This window comes from Phyllopteryx taeniolatus, chromosome 1, assembly GCF_024500385.1.
Source record: "Phyllopteryx taeniolatus isolate TA_2022b chromosome 1, UOR_Ptae_1.2, whole genome shotgun sequence".
NCBI classification, from domain to species: Eukaryota; Metazoa; Chordata; class Actinopteri; order Syngnathiformes; family Syngnathidae; genus Phyllopteryx; species Phyllopteryx taeniolatus.
Window position 1 is genome coordinate 35,462,519 of NC_084502.1, and position 23,287 is coordinate 35,485,805.

General features: G+C 45.0%; 1 protein-coding gene across 4 annotated transcripts in view; it reads left to right on the plus strand.

The window, feature by feature from the left end:
- Window positions 1-22,920, plus strand: part of asxl1 (ASXL transcriptional regulator 1) — a 54,291-nt gene extending 31,371 nt beyond the window's left edge. For all 4 annotated transcript variants that reach the window (XM_061791583.1, XM_061791601.1, XM_061791572.1 and 1 more), the window contains 8 exons: window positions 1,691-1,868; window positions 2,472-2,638; window positions 2,816-2,900; window positions 10,053-10,219; window positions 12,955-13,051; window positions 18,172-18,277; window positions 18,438-19,389; window positions 20,096-22,920. In XM_061791583.1, the coding sequence (XP_061647567.1) occupies window positions 1,691-1,868; window positions 2,472-2,638; window positions 2,816-2,900; window positions 10,053-10,219; window positions 12,955-13,051; window positions 18,172-18,277; window positions 18,438-19,389; window positions 20,096-22,564 (4,221 nt within the window). In that variant the 3' untranslated portion in view covers window positions 22,565-22,920. The remainder of the gene's footprint in view (window positions 1-1,690; window positions 1,869-2,471; window positions 2,639-2,815; window positions 2,901-10,052; window positions 10,220-12,954; window positions 13,052-18,171; window positions 18,278-18,437; window positions 19,390-20,095) is intronic.
- The last annotated feature ends 367 nt before the right edge of the window (window positions 22,921-23,287 follow it).

Here is a 23,287-nt window from a genome sequence, read left to right on the forward strand (position 1 = left end):
AATGGTTCTACACCTTCATTGGAGTCCACCTCTGTTTGATTATACTGATTGGACTTGATTAGGAAAGCCACACCCCTGTCTATATAAGACCTTACAGCTCACAGTGCATGTCAGAGGAAATGAGAATCATGAGGTTAAAGGAACTGCCTGAAGACCTCAGAGACAGAATTGTGGCAAGGCACAGATCTGCCCAAGGTTACAAAAAAATGTCTGCTGCACTTAAGGTTCCTAAGAGCAGAGTGGCCTCCATAATCCTGAAATGGAAGACGTTTGGGTCGATCAGAACCCTTCCTAGAGCTGGCGGTCCGGCCAAACTGAGCAACCGGGGAGAAGAGCCTTGGTGAGAGAGGTAAAGAAGAACCCAAAGATCACTGTGGCTGAGCTCCAGAGATGCAGTCGGGAGATGGGAGAAAGCCAACCATCACTGCAGCCCTCCACCAGTCGAGGCTTTATGGCAGAGTGGCCCGACGGAAGCCTCTCCTCAGTGCAAGACACATGAAAGCCCGCATGGAGTTTGCTAAAAAAAAAACACCTGAAGGACTCAAAGATAGTGGGAAATGAGATTCTCTTGTCTGATGAGACCACGATATAAATTGTTGGCCTTAATTCTAAGTGGCATGTGTGGAGAAAACCAGGCACTGCTCATTACCCGTCCAATACAGTCCCAACAGTGAAGCATGGTGGTGGCAGCATCATGCTGTGGATGTGTTTTTCAGCTTCAGGGACAGTGAGACTGGTTGCAATCGAAGAAAAGATTAATGCGGCCAAGTACAGGGCCTGGACAAAAACCTTCTCCAGAGTGCTCAGAACCTCAGACTGGGCCGAAGGTTCACCTTCAAAAAAGACCGTGAGCCTAAGCACACAGCTAAAATACGGAAGGAGTGGCTTCAGAACAACTCCGTGACTGTTTTCGAATGGCCCAGCCAAAGCCCTGACTTAAACCCAATTGAGAATCTCTGGAAAGACCTGAAAATCGCTGTCCACCAACGTTCACCATCCAACCTGGCAGAACTGGAGAGGATCTGCAAGGAGGAATGGCAGATGGTCCCCAAATCCAGGTGTGAAAAACACTGCGTCATTCTCCAAAAGACTCATGGCTTTATTAGGTCGAAAGGGTACTTCTACTAAATACTGAGCAAAGGGTCTGAATGCTTATGGCTGTGTAATATTAATCTGCAAAAATTTCAACAATTCTGTTTTTATTTTCCTGTCAATATGGGTGCTGTGTGTACATGTGGAAAAAATGAACTTAAATGATTTTAGCAAATGGCTGCAATATTTAAAAAAAGAGTGGGGGGGAAAAAATTAAGGGGGCATGAATACTTTCCCCGTACCCACTGTATATTGTTGAATTTACAATGTTTTGGCCTGTTTAGTGGCACTTTAAAGAAAATACAGATGGATAGTGCTAGTTTTTTTAACAGCTTACCATTCACTTTACATCACAAAAAAATGGATAAAGAAAAAACGTTTTGATTCGGAATAGAATGAGCAGTGTTCCCAATTAATCTGAATGGAAATTGATATATGGATTTGAGCTTGACTTACTTTGTAACTACATGAATGCAAAAATGTTGGGTGAAACAAATGTTTTAAGTACTTTGTATCAATATTTGTATGATGATGGTTAGCTTCAGAGAGGAGGTGATTCACTTCCCTTTTCTCCTATTTTTTTCTGTCTGATCTGTAGAAGAATGCTCTGCAGTGGACAAAGACTTCAGAGTCAGAAACACCATCTGAGCTGGTGAGCAGCGCTGCTACCCCTACCTCCAGCAACACCACCATCACAGAGTGTGCAGCAGTTGGCCCCACTGAGACAACGGAGCAGGAGAGCTGCAACTCCACTGAGACCACTGCCTCCAATTTGGGTAACACACAGTACAGATAACTTTGTCAATGGTTTAGACCAGTGAGTGTGAAATTGTGTTTCGTGGTACGCATGCTCCCTCTAGTGAAATACGAAAGAATCCTTGTCTTAGGACAGTTCAGTTGTATATTAGTTATACATTTGCATTCAATCTTTAAGAACTACTCGTTTTAAAACTGCAATGCATTTTAATTGAATCATTAAGTAACAATGTTTTATTTTGCTATATTTAAGGACAGTCGTAATGTTCAAACTGTGCAAAACGTTAGTGGCAATATTAGTTGTGATATTTATTCTGAACATGCATATGATAAACAGGTAAAACAGAATAAATAGTACAAAATGGACTATCAAAGCAATCGTAGAATCATGTTGGTTCTTGGAGAGGTATTTTTTTAGGTGGTACTTTGGTGTAAAACGTTTGAGAACCACTGGTTTAGACTAATGAATTTGAACTTGCAAGTGAGTCATTAGTGTACAGACGGCAGCGAGCGTGTTTTATTTGTAAATGGCAAGTAATGAAATTACAAATAATGATCTGGCACTAAACTTCAACCTGGTTATGATACACAGGCGAGTAAGTCTTGTCTTTCCCGACCTACAGCCTTAACAGATGAAACTTCATCCAGTGTTACCGGTTCCACTGAGCTGCAATCTACCAGTCAGCCTCAGACCCGTCTCAGCAGAGCAGCAGGATTGCAGGGACGGACTGACACTCAGCAGGTCCAACATGTTCAGCACACGCAGACCAGACTCAGCCGGTCCCGACAGGTCAGGACCATCCTCCAAAACAGGCTACCCTATTAGGGTGGCTGTAGCATGTAACAACCTTTTCATCAGTCCATTTGTGTGGACTTGGTTGATTGAAAACCTTTAAATGTAGAATTTTCACTTCTTGTGTCCAACCCACCACCATCCCCACAACCACCATCATCTATGCTGCCACAGTCAGGGAGGCAGCGAAAGAAAGCAGTCATGATGCCACGTGTTGTCCTCACTCCTCTTAAAGTCAATGGAGAGCACGTGCCCTCGGGTAAGCCTTCCTATTCCTTAGAATAGTGACACTTGGGTAATGAGGGTCAGTAAATTCCTCTTGCTGCCCTTAAATCAATGGATTGGACCCCTTTTGTAATAATGAATACAGTGCCGTGAACAAGTATTTTCTCCCTTCTCAAATGTTTTTTTTTTTTTTTGTGTGTTTCCCTACTTTGTTTAAGAGCATAAAACTAATGCAAATATCAGACAAAGATAACCAAAGTAAACAAAATGCTGTTTTTAAATTATTCTATTTATTAGGAAGAAAAAAACTAACTAAAATCAAGCAGTTTTCTACAACTGGCAAATGGCTTTCACATCTCTTTCGAGATATTTTGGCCCACCCTTCCTTGCAGAATTGTTTGATGTTGATTTTTGTTGAACATATAAACATAACAGTCCATCCATCCATTCATTTTCTTCTGCTCATCCAAGGTCGGGTCGCGGGGGCAGTAGCTTTAGCAGGGACGCTCAGACTTCTCTCTCCCCAGCGACTTCATCCAGCTCTTCCGAGGGGATCCCGAGGCATTCACAGGCCAGCTGGGAGACATAGTCTCTCCAGTGTGTCCTGGGTTGTCCCAGGGGTCTCCTCCTGGTGGGCTCTGCCTGGAACACCCCACCAGGGAGGCGTCCGTGAGGCATCCGAATCAGATGCCCCAGCCACTTCGTCTGGCTCCTCTCAATGCGGAGGAGCACCGGCTCTACTTTGAGCCCCTCCCGGATGACCGAGCGTCTCACCCTATCGCTAAGGCTTAGCTCCTTCTTTACCACAACAGACCGATACAAAGTCCGCATCACTGCATACGCTGCATCGATCCACCTGTCAATCTCCTGTTCCATTCTTCCCTCACTTGTGAACAAGACCCCAAGATACTAGAACTCGTCCACTTGGGGCAGGATCTCATACCCAACCTGGAGAGGGCACGCCACTCTTTTCCGACTGAGGACAATGGTCTCATATTTGGAGGTGCTGATTCTCATCCCAGCCGCTTCACACTTGGCTGCTCCAGCGTCTCGCCTAGGCTAAAAACAAATGATTGGACTGCTACTGAGTGGTCCAAAGTTGAGAGTTGGAGATCACGGCTTGATGAAGCCAACAGAACCACATCATCTGCAAAAAGCAGAGATGCAATACTGAGGCTACCAAACCAGACCCCCTCTATGCTTCGGCTGCACCTAGAAATTCTGTCTGTAAATCTGTGACAAAGGGCAGCCTTGGCGGAGTGCAACCCTCACTGGAAACGAGTCCGACTTACTGATGGACCAAACAGGGACCGAACAGCCTGTATCACAGGGTTCAGTACCCCATACTCCCGAAGCACCCCCCTACAGGACTCCCCGAGGGACACGGTCAAACGCCTTCAAGTACTCAAAACACATGTAGACTAGTTGGGCGAGCTCCCATGCGCCCTCAAGGACTCTGCCAAGGGTGTAGAGCTGGTCCACTGTTCCACGGCCAGTACGAAAACCACACTGCTCCTCCTGAATCTGAGATTCGACTTCTCAATGGGCCCTCGTCTCCAGCACCCCTGAATAGACCTTACTAGGGAGGCTGAGAAGTTTGATTTCCCCCTGTAGTTGGAACACACCCGCCGTTCCCTCTTCTTAAAAAGGGGACCGCCAATCCAGAGGCACGGTCCCCGATGTCCACGCAATGTTGCAGAGGCGTGTCAACCAGGACAGCCCCACAGCATCCAGAGCCTTTAGGAACTCCGGGTGAATCTCATCCACCCCCAGGGCCTTGCCACTGAGGAGCTTTTTCACCACCTCGGTGACTTCAACCGCAGAAAGAGGAGAGCCTGCCTCAGAGACCCCAGACTCTGCTTTCTCATGGGAAGGCATGTCGGTGAAATTGAGGTCTTCGAAGTATGCTCCCCACCGACTCAACATCCCGAGTCGAGGTCAGCAGTGCCCTATCCCCACTATACACAGTGTTGATTGTGCAATGCTTCACGCCGGATGGTGGACCAGAATTTCCTCAAAGCCTTCCCGAAGTCTTTCTACATGGCCTCACCAAACTCCTTCCATGCCCGAGTTTTTGCTTCAGTAATCACCAAAGCTGCATTCCGCTTGGCCAGCCGGTGCCCATCAGCTTCCTCAGGAGTCCTACAGGCCGAAAAGGCCAGATAGAACTCCTTCTTCAGCTTGACGGCATCCGTCACCGTTGGTGTCCACCAACGGTTTCGGGGTCTGCCGGCACGATGGCCACAGCTCCGGTCGGCCGCCTCAGCAATGGAGGCGCGGAACACGGTCCACTCGGACCGGCATCTTCCCCCACCATCAGAGCCAACTAACCACCAGGTTGTGATCAGGTGACAGCTCCATCCCTCTCTTCACCCGAGTGTCCAAGACATGCGGCTGCAAGTCCAATGACACGACCACAAAGTCGATCATCGAACTGCGACCGAGGGTGTCCTGGTGCCAAGTGCACGTGAGGATACCCTTATGCTTGAACATGGTGTTCGTTATCGACAATCCGTGATGAGCACAGAAGTCCAATAACAGAACACCGCTGGGGTTCTGATCGGGTGGACCGTTCCTCCCAATCACGCCCTTCCAGGTCTCACCATCAATGCCCATGTGAGCATTGAAGTCCCCCAGCAGAACGATGGAGTCCCCAGCGGGAGCGTTCTCCAGCAGCAGCACCCCCCCCAAGGGCTCCACTCTGAACTGATCTTTGGGGCATAGGGACAAACAACAGTCAGGACCCGTCCCCCCACCCGAAGGCGGAGGGAGGCTACCCTCTTGTCCGCTGGGGTGAAACCCTACGTACAGGCGCCGAGCTGGGGGGCACACCTGCGCAGCGCCTCTCACCATGGGTAACTCCAAAATGGAAGAGAGTCCAACCCCTCTCAAGAGGACTAGTACCAGAGCCCTGGCCGTGTGTGGAGGCGAGCCCAACTATATCTACTCGAGACGTCTCGACCTCACACACCAGTTCGGGCTCCTTCACTGCCAGAGAGGTGACATTCCACATCCCTAGGGCCAGCTTCTGTAGCCGGGGATCGGATTGCCAAGGTCCCTGCCTTCGGCCACTGCCTAGGTCACACTGAACCTGGCCCCTCCCACAGGTGGTGGGCCAATGGAAGGGGGACCCACGTTACCCTTTCAGGCTGTGCCCGGCCCCATGGGTGCAGGTCCGGCCACCATGGGCTGGCCTTCGAGCTCCAACTTCAGGCCTGGCTCCAGAGCGGGGTCCCGGTGACCCGCGTCCGGGCAAGGGAAACCTAAACCCATGAATATTTTTCATCATAGGGGTCTTTTAGCCGTGCTTTGTCTGGTCCCTCACCGAGGACCTGTTTGCCATGGGTGACTCTACCAGGGTCGTGAAGCCCCAGACAACTTAGCTCCTAGGATCATTGGGACACACAAAACCCCTCCACCACAATAAGGTGACGGCTTCCAGGAGGGGTAACAGTCAAAAGTAATAATAAAAGTATTTAAATCAAAGGAAAAGAACATCAATACTCTTCATTCAGCACAGTTTACTTGTTCAAAGGGAGTAGGAAGTAAAAAAAAAATAAAAAAAAGGTAACTTGTCCTTATCCCATGTATATAAATCTTGACTCATGTCATGTTAATATTATTTACTGTTAAGTATCCCAAAAGCAAAGAAAACAAAACAAAAACAAAGCCCTCTATCATTTAACCCTTGTACTCCTACATACACGTTTACACACATTGATGAAATTGTTGGTACCCCTCTATTAATGGAAAAACCCACAGTGGTCACACAAATAACTTTAATCTGAAAAAAGTAACAATAAATACACATTTTAGTGAAAATTAACCGAGAATCAGACATTGCATAAGTTTGTTTTTAAAAATAATTCCATTGAACCACAATTCAAGTTCAATGGAATTATTTTTTAAAACAAACTTATGAAACAGGCCTGGACAAAAATTATGGTACCTCTAGAAAAGATAGGGATGTGTTGAAACAAGGTGTGTCCTCTAATTGGCATCACAGATGTCTTCAAACTTGTAATCAGTCAGTCACCCTATTTAAAAGGTGACAAGTGATCACTGTGCTCTTTGGTTAAATGGTGTGTACCACACTAATCATGGACCAGAGGAAGCAAAGGAGAGAGTTGTCTCAGGTGATTCGAAAATAAAATACAGACAAGCACGTTAAAAGTAAAGGCTATAAGACCATCTCCAGTAAGCTTGATGTTCCTGTGACTACAGTTGCACATATTATTCAGAAATTTAAGATCCTCAGGACTGTAGCTAACCTCCCTGGATGTGGCTACTGGAGGAAAATTGATGACAAATTGAAGAGACGGATAGTATGAATGGTAAGAAAAGAGCCCAGAACAACCTCCAAAGAAATTATAGGTGAACTCCAAGGTCAAGGTACATCTGTGTCAGATTGCACCATCAGTCGTTGTTTGAGCCAAAGTGGACTTTATGGGAGATGACCAAGGAGGTTGAAAATAAAAAAGCCAGACTGGAATTTGCCAAACTGCATGTTGACAACACATGAAGCTTCTGGGGGAGTGTCCTATGGACAGATGAGACAAAACTGGATTGTCTTGGCAAGGCACATGAGCTCCAAATTCACAGAAGCAAAAATAAAGCGTACCAAGAAAAGAACACTGTTCCTACTGTAAAACCTGTTATCTTCTGTGGCTGCCTTGCTGCATGTGGGACAGGGTGTCTTGAGTCTGTGCAGGATACAATAAAATCTCAAGATCATCAAGGTATTCTAGAGAGAAATGTGCTGCCCAGTGTCAGAAAGCCTGGTCTCAGTCGCACGTCATGGGTCTTGCAACAGAATAATGACCCAAAACCCACGGCTAAAAACACCCAAGAATGGCTAAGAGAAAAATATTGTAAAATTCTGAAGTGGCCTTCTATGAGCCCCGATTTAAATCTTATTAAACATCTGTGGAAGGAGCTGAAACATGCAACACACCCTTCAAACCTGAGACAACTCGACCCGTTTGCTTTTTCTTTCATTAACAGACGGTACCAACAATTTTGTCCACGTGCTTATACATATATTTTCGTTACACTCAAGCGAACACATCCAGAGGTTCTGGCATTTCTGCAGTTTCTCATGTTTATACCTGTTGCATATATATTTTGAGTTCTATATTTATAAACTTATTTTCAAACACAGTGAGTCACAGCTTTTCAATCGTTTCATTATTCCATAGATAAACTCCTCTAACCGAGACTCACCTTTGTTTGTTTTTGTCTTGGATTTTTAAAAAACACTTGTATCCCTTGAGCCATAACTTTTTCTGATTTCAAACAACTTCTGAGTACTGTGGTAAAGTAGGTTATTGTGTTATTGTTATTTTTTCTGCTGTTTTGAATTAAACTAGTTTAATTTGATAAATCCAAATCAAATCTGAGGCCATGGTCCTCAGTTGGAAAAGGGTGGAGTGCCCTCTCTGGGTCGTTTGGGTTGACGAACATTTTGACTTAGTGCTTGATGTGTCTCGTGGCAAAAACTATAAAATTTGGTTTAAATTCAGCGATAATTAGGCAAACCAGTTGTTTTTTCTCCCCCATGTATATAATTAATTTTCCACAGTACTCAGAAGCTGCTCGAGGTTTCTTCCAGAGCAGTATAGAGTCGTCATCAGCGAATAAGACACTCGAATAGTTTGATTGAGACACAGCATGTATTTGATATAAATTGTGAATAGTTTATGGCCTATCACAGACCCTTGGGAAACCCCATGAGTGGTCTTCAACTTGTTTGATTCTGCATTGTTAAACGGCACGTACGGATATGTCATACAGGTAACTGTACATCCGTTTATTATATGCCATATAGCTCTACTTTTTAATCTATTATGATCTTTAGTATCAAAAGCTAGGTGGATAAAAATCCCAACAGTAAATTATCTACACTATATTGCCAAAAGTATTCTGGCAGCTGCCGTGACTCACATGAATTTAAGTGACATCCCATTCCTAATCCATAGGGTTTTATATGAAGTCGGTCCAGCCTTTTCAGCTAAAACAGCTTCAACTCTTCTAGGAAGGTTGTCCACAAGATAGAGGTGTGTGTTTGAGAATTTGTAACCATTCTTCCAGAAGCGCATTTGTGAGGGTACAAACTGACGGAGCGGGGTCAGCCGATGCTGAGGCGCATAGTATGAAGAACTCGGCAACTTTCTGCTGAGTCAGTCGCTACAGACCGCTAAACTTCATGTGGCCTTCATATTGGCTCAAGAACAGTGCGCAGAGAGCTTCGTGGAATTGGTATCCATGGCCGAGCAGCTGCATCCAAACCATACAGGCGTACATCACCAAGTGCAATGCAAAGCGTTGGATACCGTGGTGTAAAGCACACCGCCACTGGACTCTAGAGCAGTGGAGACTCATTCTCAGGAGTGACAAGTCACGCTTCTACATCTGGCAATCTGATGGAGGAGTCTGGGTTTGGCAGTTACCTGGAGAACATGACTTGTCTAACTGCATTGTGCCAAGTGTCAAGTTTGGTGGAGGGGGGATTATGGTGTGGGGTTGTTTTGCAGTAGCTGGGTTGGCCTCTTAGTTCCAGTGAAAGGAACTGTAAATGCTTCAGCATACCAAGAAATTTTGGACAATGCCATGCTTCCAACTTGTTGGGAACAGTTTGGAGATGGCCTCTTCCTTTTCCAACATAACTGCGCACCAGTGCACAACGCAAGGTCCATAAAGGCATGGATAACAGAGTCTGTTGTGGATTAACTTAACTAGCCTGACCTCAACCTGATAGAACACTTTTGGGATGATTTAGAGCGGCGACTCAGAGCCAGGCCTTCTCGTCCCACATTAGTGTGAGACCTGACATTCGCTTCTGGAAGAATGGCCGAAGGTTACCGTAAACACACTCCTCAACCTTGTGGGCAGCCTTCCCAGAAGAGTTGAAGCTGCTCTAGCTGCAAAGGGTAGACAGACTTCATGTTGAACCCTACGGGTTAGGAATGGGATGTCACTTAAGTTTGAGTTGACTTGAGTCAAGTCAGGTGAGCGAATATATAGTGTATGTTTGACGGTATTAAACATTAAAGTGGGGAAACTATAATAAGAATTTGAGAAGGGGGGGAAATTATTTTTCATAGCACTGTATAAGAATCACAATTGTTTGCTAGTAGCAGTTTGTGTTAGCGTTCTTAATGAGTTTTTGTTGTTTTGGCATTTTTAGGACCGATGAAGAGGAGTCGAGGAGGGGTGGATGTGGACTTTGAAACGCCAGGCTCCATTCTTGTCAACACCAACATCAGAGCTCTCATTAATGTGAGAACCTTTACAGCATTCCCAGCCCAGTCCCAGCAGCAGCTACTACAGCTTCTCCCAGAAGTGGACCGCCAGGTAGCCTACTATTCTTTCCTTCCCTATATATTCATGCAAAACTAGGGATAAGCCTTCGAACAATTATGTTGACCAATGAATTGCCCGCCACTGCTTAAAAGTGACTGTCTATGCAATCCCTTTATACGTTAGTCAACACCAAATAAAAATTAGTTATGCCCAACCTTAGTCAGGTCTGTCTCCTGTTAAGCAAGGGCTAAAAAGAAAAGAATAAAAGACCTGTGATTAGGGGTGCGCGGTATAATCAGTAGGAGGTATCATTTGGATGATGGTATAAATTTGGACTGAACCGACCAATTGCGATAAAGCTTATTGATGTCATTGATTCTGCCTCAGTATAAAAATGGCTTCTACACGTCTGTTCACGTAGCTCCCAGGCAGAGCTGTTTTTTTGTTTGTTTTTGTAAATACCAGCTGCTGGTAATAGATCAGTGCCTCCATATACATTACTTCCTGCTTTACCAGCTACTCAGAAAGGAATATGGGAATGCTCGTTTTTGCTGTACCAGCCAGCACAGTACAAGCTGTAGCTAGATAGCTAGCGGCTAACACACTGTAACACTGTCCTGAACCTTTGTGTTGAACCGCCCCGTTGCCGCAACTGTGCATCTTGAAAGGGAGTGTGCACCAGCGAAATAGAGGGGAGTTCCTGAGCGCCTCCATAGCAGGTAAATCTAGCGGCGCTGAAAGAAATGGTAAATGGACTGTACTTATAGCGCTTTATCTTCAATATCACAGTGCCCAAAGTGCTTTACAAAGCCCCACATTCTCACACAAATTCATACATTTAATGGGCAACTGCTGCCATGCAAAAGGTGCTCCAAGGCCCACTGGGAGCAAATTAGGGTTCAGTGTCTTGCCCAAGGACGCTTCGACATGCAGACAGTCGGAGACGGGACTTGAACCAGCTACCCTTTGATCACTGGACGACCCGCTCTACCTACTGAGCCACAGCCACCCTAGAAGAACAGGAACTCTGTATATTTAGCTGAAATGGTCATAACTCGTTCCATATGGACCACAATGTCATTGAGGATTCTAGTTTAATTCATATTTTATGGTTGTGACACAAATGCAGATTTGTTTGCTAATACTAATACTGCCGCTTTGGTAATGCGAAGCCAGCTTTCTCGAATTTGGGGTTTAAAATGGAGAGGGATTTTAAATTGGATCGGCAAATTGGCGCAGTAGTCAAATCCATCTTTTGTACTAGGTAGCTGGCAAAGGTTAAAACCCATTCTTGAGAGCACTTAACAGTAATCCATGCCTTTATTACTTTATTTTGCAGTTGGGCTGCAACGAATCCTCAAATGTTTCGAGTACTTGGAATACAAAAAATGCTTGAAATTTTCTCTGCTTCGAGGATCCGCTTACTTATTCACTGCCAGCCCTCCTAGTTTGATTGAGTTTGATAGTGTATTTGTAATTGTGTTTATGCTTTTAAAAGGGTGTGTGGGGCGTGAGTAGTGTGATGTAAGCACAAAGAAAAGTCAGTCAGGGAAGCCCCGGTTGGAATGAGTTGTGGCTGACAGCAGCTCCTAAGTTTGTGATGTGTTGCCGAAAGTTCAATAAAACGACTGAAAGAGCATTGGCGACTCTCTTCCTCCTGACCACTTCCGAGGGCATTACAATACTATTGGTGTATATGTAGTAGATGTTAATGGCAAGCTGAGACACATTCACAGCGCTTAACAAGCAGGCAAGTGGCAAGATTTGTGAAAAAAAAGTTATTAGGGTAATATTTGTTTCTTATCAAGGTGTCTTTATTTTCATCATTTTAGTTTAGTCTGGTCTAAGCTAATAAACGCACACCCACAAACAGACTGTATTATTATGTCACATCCTAAAATGCTAGCTGCTCAAGTGATGTTGCACAACAGGCTCCTTTATGCCTTTTTTAATTAGTGCCTTGTTTTTATATTTCTAAGAAATGCTAAGAAGAAGAAAAATTTCTTGCCTATGTCTAAATATTTATAGACAAGGAAACAGTTTGCTGCTCGATATGAATTTAAGAAACAAAACAGTTGATTTTAAAAAAAAGAAAAACAATTGGTTGTTTATTTTTAAGGTGAAATGGTTTACTTGTATATTCATAATTGGTCTTTAACCAATCAAAAATATAATTTATCTGAATACTCGATTGTTCAATGAAATTTTTAGGAGGATACTAGAATACTAAAATACTCAATAGCTACAGCATTATATTGGAGTCAGCCTCCTTCCACTGGCTTCCTGTGCATATTAGAATACATTTTAAGATATATTAGTTTTTAAATGTCTAAATGGTCTTTCTCAGCCTTACCTCGCTGAGCTACTCCTTCCCTACACCCCTGCCTCAGGGGAGGTGATGACCGGCTTCTTGAGGTACCAAGGTCTAAGCTGAAACTCAGCAGGGATGGGGCATTTTCTGTTGCTGTGGTCTGATCTCCATATGCACATTGGAGAGGCCCCCTCGCTGTCATTTTTAAAATCGGTCTTAAAACCCATTTTTATTCTTTGGCGTTTAACTCTGCTCAAGACTCCCCACCTGTTTTGTTTTTCTTAAATTATTTATTTTGATTATCTGTGGACAGCAGTTTGTTTTCAGATGTGGTTATATTTAATACTGCCAGTCCTCCATATTAACATTTGAATTAAACAGCCGCCAATGGCAGTGAATCGGTTAGTGCTTTATAAAGTTTCCTTACTTGTTTATATTTTCTGATATTTCTACATTTTGTCTCATTTCTATAAAGATTGGACCAGATGGAATGGCCAGATTGAGTAATTCAGCCCTCAACAATGAGTTCTTTACACATGCCTCCCAAAGCTGGAAAGAGAGGTTAGCTGAGGGTAAGTGTTCCCTCCTGAAAGAAAAAGAACTGTTTTGTTTATGGGAATGAAGAAACTTTACCAAAATCTAAAAAAGTCCTCTGCTTTTTCTCTTTTTGTGTATCACTATATTTGAGTCACTGATGGTGTGGTGTTACACTCGCCTGACTTTGATGCGAGTGGTTTTCATTTTCCCACCCAGTGGGAATGGTTTTCCATGTCTATATGTGCCCTGCGACTGACTGGCGACCAGTCCAGGGTGCAGTCCTCCTTTGGCCCGAAGTCAGATAGGCTTCAGCAGCTCGCGAACCTAACCAGGATAAGCGGTGTTGAGAATGGATGGATGGATGGACTATATTTGAGCATTGGGAAAGCTTCTACCTTACCTTGGTGAAAATCTGCATACAGCCTAACAGATCGTGGTGGGTACAAGTCCAAATATTGAATCAGCCCAAGAGCTGGTGTGATGAAAATGTCATCAAAACACACCATGCAATAATTTACACAGAATAAATAGGGCTGTCAAAACTAGGCATGTTCCAATATAACTTTTTCAGTTCCAATACGATACAGATATTGCAGCCTTGATTGTATTGTTTTGTATTGGCCAATACCGATATTGATCCAATAACGATAGCAGCACGAGTCATACATTTATTTTGTCGTGTGGAATTTTTAAAATGGCTTCAATCAGGTGATATTAACTCAAACATAGTCGGCAACAGTAGGTACGAGAAAAATTTACCTATTATTAACCTATGGGTTACCTAAATTTTAACCTTAAACATAATATACCACAATTGATAAAATAAATAAAAATGAGAAAATCCTGAAAAATACCCTCAATAAAACCAATAAAAAATAAAAATACACAGTGGAACCTCGATAAAACGGCCCCCGATATAACTGATAACGGATAAAACTGACTGTCGGGACTGAACAATTTGTCCGAAGATCATTTCCATTTGACAGTTAAAAGGGACATATTTTGACAAACCCACCTTTTTTAGTATTTAGGATGTAATCTTGTCTCTATGGTCTCTTCTGTAAAGATATAAAATACGAATTAAAATCATCCACGCATTCCTGAGTTGCGGGCCTTTTTCTGCCGAGAGGCCTGAAATCAGGTCAATTCGAATCTCCCAAGATTATCTACGTCACCAGCGAAGATCTCCGCCTTCCCTTTCCGCTCCCGAACCAGCGCTATCAACATGACAAACACATGCTCTCACAAGTGGGTCTTTTTCTACATGGAGGCAACCAATCTGAGGAAAGGGTGCAGTCTTAGCCAAATATGGACAAAGCAGATATCAAACCGTAGCTGTCAGAGGGGCCTTTTCTGGACACTCGTATGACATAACCAGCGTTTTTTTTAATTTATTTTTTTAAATGAAATTGACTTTTTATTAATTTTTTTACTAAGTCCATGTTTGAGAGTCACTCTATGGAGGTCTAAATAGCCAAATTATGGGTCCTTTAAAATGCAGTTGACAAAGTTTGTTAGTTCCAGAATTGGCCGCTGTTGTTTACTGGTGCTCTGGCGCAATGCAGGCAGAGAATAATGGGACTAACGTATTTCCGGGTCACAGATATAGAATAATATTAGATCCCCCCCCCCCCATGCCTATGTGGTGGCCATGTTGAATGTCGAGCATTGACGTGGCGGCCATGTGACGATGGCTATATCTAATGACTATTGTACATAGAGCAGAGATAGAGCGGCATGGCTGCAGTCTTTGGAGTCTGGAACATGCTATTTTTGGTACAGTAACAGTTTTTTTTTTTTTTTTTTTTTTTTTTTGGTCAAGCCGTTTGCCTTTGGCAACAGATTTGGAAATATGAAGCACACTAATTCCTCACGGCTCATGAAAGCAACTTACCTATGATGAGTACTGTACGTCAACAATGTCACCATGACCAAGCACACTAGTGTGGTAAGTTTGGATAAAAATTGAAACTTTCAAACATTTCCAAGCTTTTTGTATATTTAGTTTTGTAGTGAACTGGGTGTTTTAAGCACAAAAAAACATTTTGTACCATAAAGTAATTTGGGCACATATGGCCCTAAAAAAAAAAAAAAAAAGTGCTTCAATGTCATGGACAATCAGACATATCGGGACCACCCCCCCCCCCCCCCCCCCATTAGTCCGTTCTGTAGAGGTTCCACTGTATATTTAAATTGCAACACAACAGTTTATTTAAAATAGAAGCATATTTTACAGTTCAATAGATTAAATAAAAAATACCTTACATCACGATAAAGAACCTCAATAAATACACTTATACATACAAATATACTTTTACAGTGCAAAATACTGTCAGTATATGGTGGGAACAGCATTTGGTTCCTCCACAGTGCAGCAATACAGGTTTGAACTTCTTTATGCATCTAGAGTATAGTTTTTATCGGCAATGTCATGGCGGATAGCAATAATGTAGTGAGGGTCTAGGTGCTTTTACTGAGGGGTGTTCCAATCCGGAAATCTCTGATCTCAGCAAAAAAAGCAAGTATTAGATAAGATTGGACTGGATCTAAAATCAGATTGTATCACTCTTATATTGGCAGTCCATTCCAACAATTACGTATAAAACAGTCTAGAGCAGTGTTTCTCAAACCTTTTACACCAAGCAAGCATCCATCCATTTTCTACCGCTTATCCGGGTCGGATCGCGGGGGCAGTAGCTTTAGCAGGGACGCCCAGACTTCCCTCTCCCCAGCCACTTCATCCAGCTCTGTCGGGGGGATCCCGAGGCGTTCCCAAGCCAGCCGAAGGACGTAGTCTCCCACAGCTCGTGACCATAGGTGAGGGTAGGAACGTAGATCGACCGGTAAATTGAGAGCTTCGCCTTTCGGCTTAGCTCATTCTTTACCACAACGGACCGATACAAAGTCCGCATCACTGCAGACGCTGCGCCGATTCGCCTGTCGATCTCCCGTTCCATTCTTCCCTCACTCGTGGACAAGACCCCAAGATTCTTGAACTCCTCCACTTGGGGCAGGATCTCATCCCCGACCTGGAGAGGGCACGCCACCCTTTTCCAACTGAGGACCATGATCTCAGATTTGGAGGTGCTGATTCTCATCCCAGCCGCTTCACACTCGGCTGCGAACTGCTCCAGTGAGAGTTGGAGGTCACTGCTTGATGAAGCCAACAGAACCACATCATCTGCAAAAAGAGGAGAAGCAATACTGAGACCACCAAACCGGACCCCCACTACGCCTCGGCTGCGCCTTGAAATTCTGTCCATAAAAGTTATGAACAGAATCGGTGACAAAGGGCAGCCTTGGCGGAGTCCAACCCTCACCGGGAACGAGTCCGACTTACTGGGGGGACCAAACTCTGACTGCGGTCGTACAGGGACCGAACAGCCTGTATCAGGGGTTCGATACTCCATACTCCCGAAGCACCCTCCACAGGACTCCCCGAGGGACACGTTCGAACGCCTTCTCCAAGTCCACAAAACACATGCTGCTCCTCTCCTGCACCCCTGAATAGACCTTACCAGGGAGGCTGAGGAGTGTGATCCCCCTGTAGTTGGAACACACCCTCCGGTCCCCCTTCTTAAAACGGGGACCACCACCCCAGTCTGCCAATCCAGAGGCATTGTCCCTGATGTCCACGCGATGTTGCAGAGGCCTGTCAACCAGGACAAACCCCACAACATTCAAAGCCTTTAGGAACTCTGGGCGAATCTCATCCACCCCCGGGGCCTTGCCACCGAGGAGCTTTTTCACTACCTCGGTGAACTCAAACCCAGAGATAGGAGAGCCCGCCTCAGAGAACCCACACTCTGCTTCCTCATGGGAAGACGTGTCGGTGGAATTGAGAAGGTCTTCGAAGTATTCTCCCCATCGACTCACAACGTCCCGAGTCGAGGTCAGCAGCGCCCCATCTCCACCATACACAGTGTTGATGGTGCACTGCTTTCCTCTCCTGAGACGCCAAGCACCACTTCAAAAATTACTTCGCTCTCCAAGTACCTCCACCATGACATTAAAATATAACAGTGTTGTCGGCCGAAATGTTCGTCAAAACAGAGGCAGAGGTTTTATTTAATATTTTTGTAAGCCACTGTACCAGTTTGAACATTAACACTGCGCTTAATGGAGGAAAATGTCCTTGAATAAGGATTCAATTAAATATTACACATTAAAGTTTAAAACAAAACGTACTCAAGTGTTTGAAAAGAAACATTTCATAAAGATTAAATGTGAATGTATTGCACTTGAATACAAGTGAACTGTACTTATCAAATGTAATGTAGTGGGTGGATTTAAAAGAGAGAAAAAATAAATTAAGGTGGTTTGAACATTTAATTCAGTGATTATTTCGCATACTATCAGAGGGAGCCCACGTACCACTGGTGGCACTTGCACTGGTCTAGAGCAGTGGTTCTCGAAGCTTGTGCAGGGGTGTCAAACTATTTTTTGTTGTGGGGTACGTCACAGTTATAGTTTCCTTTAGAGGACTCTTATGACTACGAAAACCATATAAATATAGTCACTTCACTATATTATTTCATATACACAATTGCCCTGGCAGTTCATTGTTACATATTTTTTAAATTTAATTTTAAATCGGACATCAAGGAAAATTTTGGCACAAAAATGTTTGGTATACAACTACTTTATGTTAAAGGGTTTGGTGGAAAAAAATGCCTCTAATATCTGTTAAAAGTGACGAAAAATTGGATGAAAAGAACAAACCTGTTAAGCAAGAAACACACTAGACACACTAATTGCTTTAGTGGGCCACATAAAGTGTGTTGGGCCGGATCTGGCGGCTGGGCCTTGAGTTTGACACTTGTGCTCTCGTGGTACATGAATGAAACACTTAAATATTCCAATTTTGCACAAGGTTGCAGTGGCTTCGTTTGGGGGTGGGGGGGGAGAAATCCAGTATAATACATTTAAGTCCACTTGTTTTAACTTTTTCGAAAGTACATTTGCATTTAATCATTTTTAAATGTTTGTTTTTAAACATGTATTTAGGTACAATACATTTTGGATATAATGAATTGAATTGAATCACTGCAGTCTTTTGTTGTTGTTTTCTATATTAAAGCACAGTGTCAATGTTCAAACTATGCACTTTTTAGGAATAAAAGCTCTTTTAAACATTCATGTTCTATCTGTTTAGGGGAGTTCACTCATGAGATGCAGGTGCGATTCCGGCAGGAAATGGAGAAGGAGAAGAAGGTAGAGGCATGGAAGGAAAAGTTTTTTGAGGAGTACCATGGACAGAAGTAAGAACCAGATCAGTCCTGATAGAATTTACTTTGACTGTTTGCATTCATTTAATTTTCTACTTTTCTTGTATAACCCACATCAATCATGGTGGCCTTGCCACGGTGGGAATGTTTAATACTGTCCTTTCATACTAAAACACTGGCTGTATACCTGCAGGTCTGGCCTGACGAGAGAGGAATCCCTTAAGCTCACAATGGGTGATTCGAGTGAAGTCGCAACAAGTGTCTTGGACAGTGACAGCGTCTCTGTGGTGTCAGCCGGTGCCCCCAAGAGGCGCAGTGTGGGTCGGCGGAGAAGAGATGGTAGGATGAGGAGACGCACCCGAGCTGATCTGCGTCGCAGGGCCCGTCGGCCCCTATGCAAAACCAGCTCTCCAGTCCTGCATTCTGCAGAAGCTGCTGAGGACGTTGCCTCTCTGGAAACCTCCACAGTTTCTATTGGTTCGCCCATGTCAGAAAGTACAGTTATTCAAGGGGAGGTGGTGCTACAGGCTGAATGTGACGAGGAGCTCCCACCAGATGACGTCTCCATTGAGCCAAAGACTGCCACCCCTGAACCAGTCCTACTACCAGACCCCACTCCAACTCCTATTCCCAGTCCAGCATCCACCAGTGATGACAAAGAACCAAACATTTCAGGCTGTCTGCTCCCCGAAGAGGTTGCACCTGTATTAGCTTCCGCCTCATCCCCTTCGTCCTCCTCTTCTTCCTCTGACTCGTCACCTTCATCCTCACCTTCCTCAGCTTCTGATCAACAGGGAGCGTTTACCACTGGCTTGGACTCTTCTTCCTCCTCTTCTGTGTCATCTGGTGCCGCAGTCACTACAGATCAACTGGATGACACTGCATCCGTCGTCACCTCTGTCACAGGTGGAACAGCCACCAGCAGCCGTGAGAGCAGCCCCTCAGATAGCCCAGCAGGGACCCCTGCACCCAGCATTCAGCACAAGGAACAGAAGAGAAGGCCCGATGAGACCCGGGCCTTCTCCAGCTTCCCCGAAAAGAGGCCACGGTTGAATGACCAGCAGTCCTTTCGTACCACAATTGACAGGGTCCATTCAGAGAAACCGCAGCCGACAACGGAGGAACCCAAGGTGCCTCCAATCCGGGTAAGGGACTGCTCCAAAGTCATTAAAACTCGTAAAAATATGTGTAAATACACTTACGGTCCCCTCCAAAAGTATTGGAACAGCAAGGTCGATTACTTTGTTTTTGTTGTATACAGAAGACATTTGGGTTTCAGATCAAAAGATGAATATGAGACAAAAGTTCAGACTTCCATCTTTTATTTTATGGTATTTAGATCAAGATGCACTGAACAACTCACAACAGAGCACCTTTTGTTTGAAACCACACACTCTTCAAGTGAGCAAAAGTATTGGAAGATGTGACTGATGGGTGTTTCTAGTTGCTCAGGTGTTACCTTTTAGATTGATTGCTTCAACATTAGATAATGCTTGTTTTTGGCTTTCGGTTTCGCCTCTGAAAACTGAGTTTGCTGGTAAGCAAACATGAAGACCAGAGAGCTGTCTATGGGAGAAAAGCAAACCATTTTGAAGCTTAAAGAGAAGAGGGAAAATCGATCATCGCTATTGCACAAACATTGCGCATAGCCTATACAACAATTTGGAATGTTCTGAAAAAGAAACTACTGGTGTACTGAGCAACAGACAGGGTATCAACAGCAGTTGATAACAGAAACATTGTGAGAGCTGTGAAGGAACACCCAAAGACAACAGCCAGTGACATCACTTGCCATTCCAATATTTTTGGAACACACTGTACATACTTATTTTGATTGTTTCTCTGCCACAGATTCAACTGTCCAGAATCAAACCTCCCTGGATCAAAGGGCACCCCACCTACCAGATCTGCCCCCGCATCGTGCCCCCTGGAGAGGCCTCGCGGCGGTCGGGGACGGGGGGTGCGCGGACGCTTGCCGACATCAAAGCCCGTGCGCAGCAAGCCCGTGCCCAGCGCGAAGCCGCTGCTGCTGTTGCAGCCTCTGCCGAAGGGCCAGGGCCGACCAGGGTCCGGCTGCGGCCTGCTGCTGGGTTACCGGATAGCAACAGTGGACAGAGAGCGCAAGAACATCCAGGACCTATTGAGCCAGGAGGAGGAAGTGGAAGAAGGGGAGGTGGTGGGACACAGGAGCAAGGAAAGACTTCAGCAACAAATTCGTCTGGAACACAATTACAGCATCCCAGTATAGACGGCCAAACTCTGTCTTCACCATCCCCACCTGCTACCTCAACTTCTCTGTTCTCAGAGCACTCGCAGACACCAAGCCCTCCTCAAAAAGGCATGGGAAGGCTTCCTGTCGCATCATCCAACGTCCACACCCCTTCTGACAGACCCATGGGCCAGGCAACTGACCTTCCCTGTCGAGAGACTAACACAGTGTCAAATTATGTAACCTCCCCGCTTGATAGACAAAACAAGATTGCAGTGTCTGCTACATCCCCTTCCGAGAGGCTCGACCCTGCAAGGGAAAAAAGGCCACTCGCTCCAACCTCCATCCCCGATTCTCTTCCCAGGTTTGGGGCTCAGGGTGCTGTTGTTCAGAAGCTGGTCAGATCCGTGACGCCTGTAGAGGTTGAACACAAGAAAGAGCGATGCCTAGGTGGTGTCATTCAACACATTTCCCGTCATCGTGACTCACAGGACGCTGACTCGGCTACCACCGTGCAACAAGCAGAAGCATCATCTCCCACCATGGACTCCTCCAGCAGAGATGATGAGGGTGGGACACACAGTGATTCCACAGAAACGGCTTCGGACTGTGAGAACGAGAGCCAGGTAGATGAGCAGCAGTCTGAACAAGATTGGTGTTCCCAGATGAGAACCCAGAGAAAGATGCAGGAAGCCATTTGTAGCACTCCTCAGAACCGCCAGCCAGTTATCCAAACCCACGAGTCCAGTTGCCACAGTCAAACGGTCATTCAGCCTTGCTTTCCCAATGGTATCGCTCATCCTCAACAGACCCAGCCCCTTTCTCAAGATTGCCGCTCTCAGAGCAATGTTGTTGTCAAAGTTGAATCTGTGGATGATTGGCGAAGCACCACACAGTCATCTGCTGAAGAAGAGTATAATGGACGTATTAAGCCCTCTTCTTATCCTTCAAGTATTTCTGGAACGTCAAAGAAACTGTCCACTTCGACCAGACCAGTGTCCAGTGTGGAAGCCAACAATCCTTTAGTAACACAGCTTCTACAGGGTAGCCTTCCCTTGGATAAAGTTCTACTCCCACACACTGTCGACAGGCTAGAAATCAGCCGACCCGCAGGACCCCAGCGAAGACCCGCCAACATGGCTGATGCGTCAGCCCAGTTACCCAACTCTCAAGGAACTGTAGCCTTGCAAGCAAAGTCCCAGAAAAGCTACCCTGTGTCATGTTTAATGGAGACCCCAACTACATCACAGTATCAGTCTCAACAGGCTCCTGGAGCTGTCCCTGTCATCACTTCTCCGGCGTTCCCCACATCATCCTCCAGTTGCATCTCGAGCAGCTCTAACCATAGCCTACATACATCAATTATCAAAGAGTCACCTGTCCATCAGCCGTCACAAGGGGCTATTCCAGACAGGAGTCAGTCTGCTCACAGGAGCATATTGAATGGGCCATCTCCACCTCATGCAGACCCTTGTCCGACAGAAGTTGTGCCTAGTCTTAAGATCAACTGGCGATCCCCACAGTCTCAGATCCCACTCCCCAACCAACAAGAGCCAGCCCCTGTTCCCAATGTGAAGACTGAAGTTGGTTCAAAGCCTTCTTGTCAGGCAGTTGCTAAAGCGTCCGTTGTTGTTACCAAGAAAGAGCCTATAAGCTCTATGGATGGTTACCCCAGTGGAGGGGCAATGGAGGGACTCCTCAATATGGAGATGAATTTGTCTCGGATGGCTAAAAAAGAGTTCAGCAAAGCTCCATACTCCTCCAGTTATCACTCGTCCCCCTCCTCTCTCCCCTTCCAGCTCTATGGGAAAATTTCCAAGCAGGGTGAGAGTCTCGGAGGCGTCAGCTACACAGCCAATGTATCCGTGATGGACAATAGCACCTTTTCCCGAAACATGGCGGATGGCGTACTCCAGCTGCGACCTCGTTTGGCCACCAGCCAGGCCACGCTCAGCATCCAGACCTTCACTGACAGTACAGCAGAGGAGGTGTCACTCAAGTGCTCCTGTCGCCTCAAAGCCATGATTATGTGCCAAGGCTGCGGGGCCTTCTGCCATGATGATTGCATTGGGCCCTCCAAGCTCTGTGTCTCTTGTCTGGTGGTGAGATAATATGTTGAAGCGCTGCAGTTACCGTGGCAGTCTCTTGGATAGGATCAAGTCCACACAGGAGTGGTCAGACAGGCAAGATTTGCCTTGTATATTATTACTGGGCTGTTTGTTTTTGTTGCACATTTTCAGATTTTCTTTTTAGCTGTAATTATATATTATTATTGATATTCTTTTTATTGACTATTAATATTATTGTTTTGAGGCATGGTTATTTGCTAACGTTTTGGTTATCATGCCTCAAAAACATTTACCTCATCTTGTTCCACCAGTCATTATTAGGTGGCCATTGTTTTTTTTTTTTCATGTTGTCTCTGCGCAAAGAAGTATTTTTTTAACCATTAAAGAAGTAAAGAACAGTATTTTGTCTGTCATTTCAATTTTTCTATTCCTCAGCTTTAATTGTAGTGATATAAAATAGTGCAGATTAAGGCTGACACAAAAACAGTACGCCCAATGAAGCAGTCACTAACTTGAATAATAAAAAATAATAATAATACAAACTACGACTCTCAGTACTGCGCAAAGTTCTGTAACTTATCAAAAATACGATGGGGAAAGGTAGACGCGTACGGAAACTAACCCTCCCGTAGGCCTACGCACAGTTTGGAGACGGGGAAATGTAGCGACTCATAAGGTGGCGAATATAAGCCATGCCTCTCTCACGTCCACTTTCAATATCAAACGTTAATTATGGATTACATTTTTGCACTTTGTGTATGACTG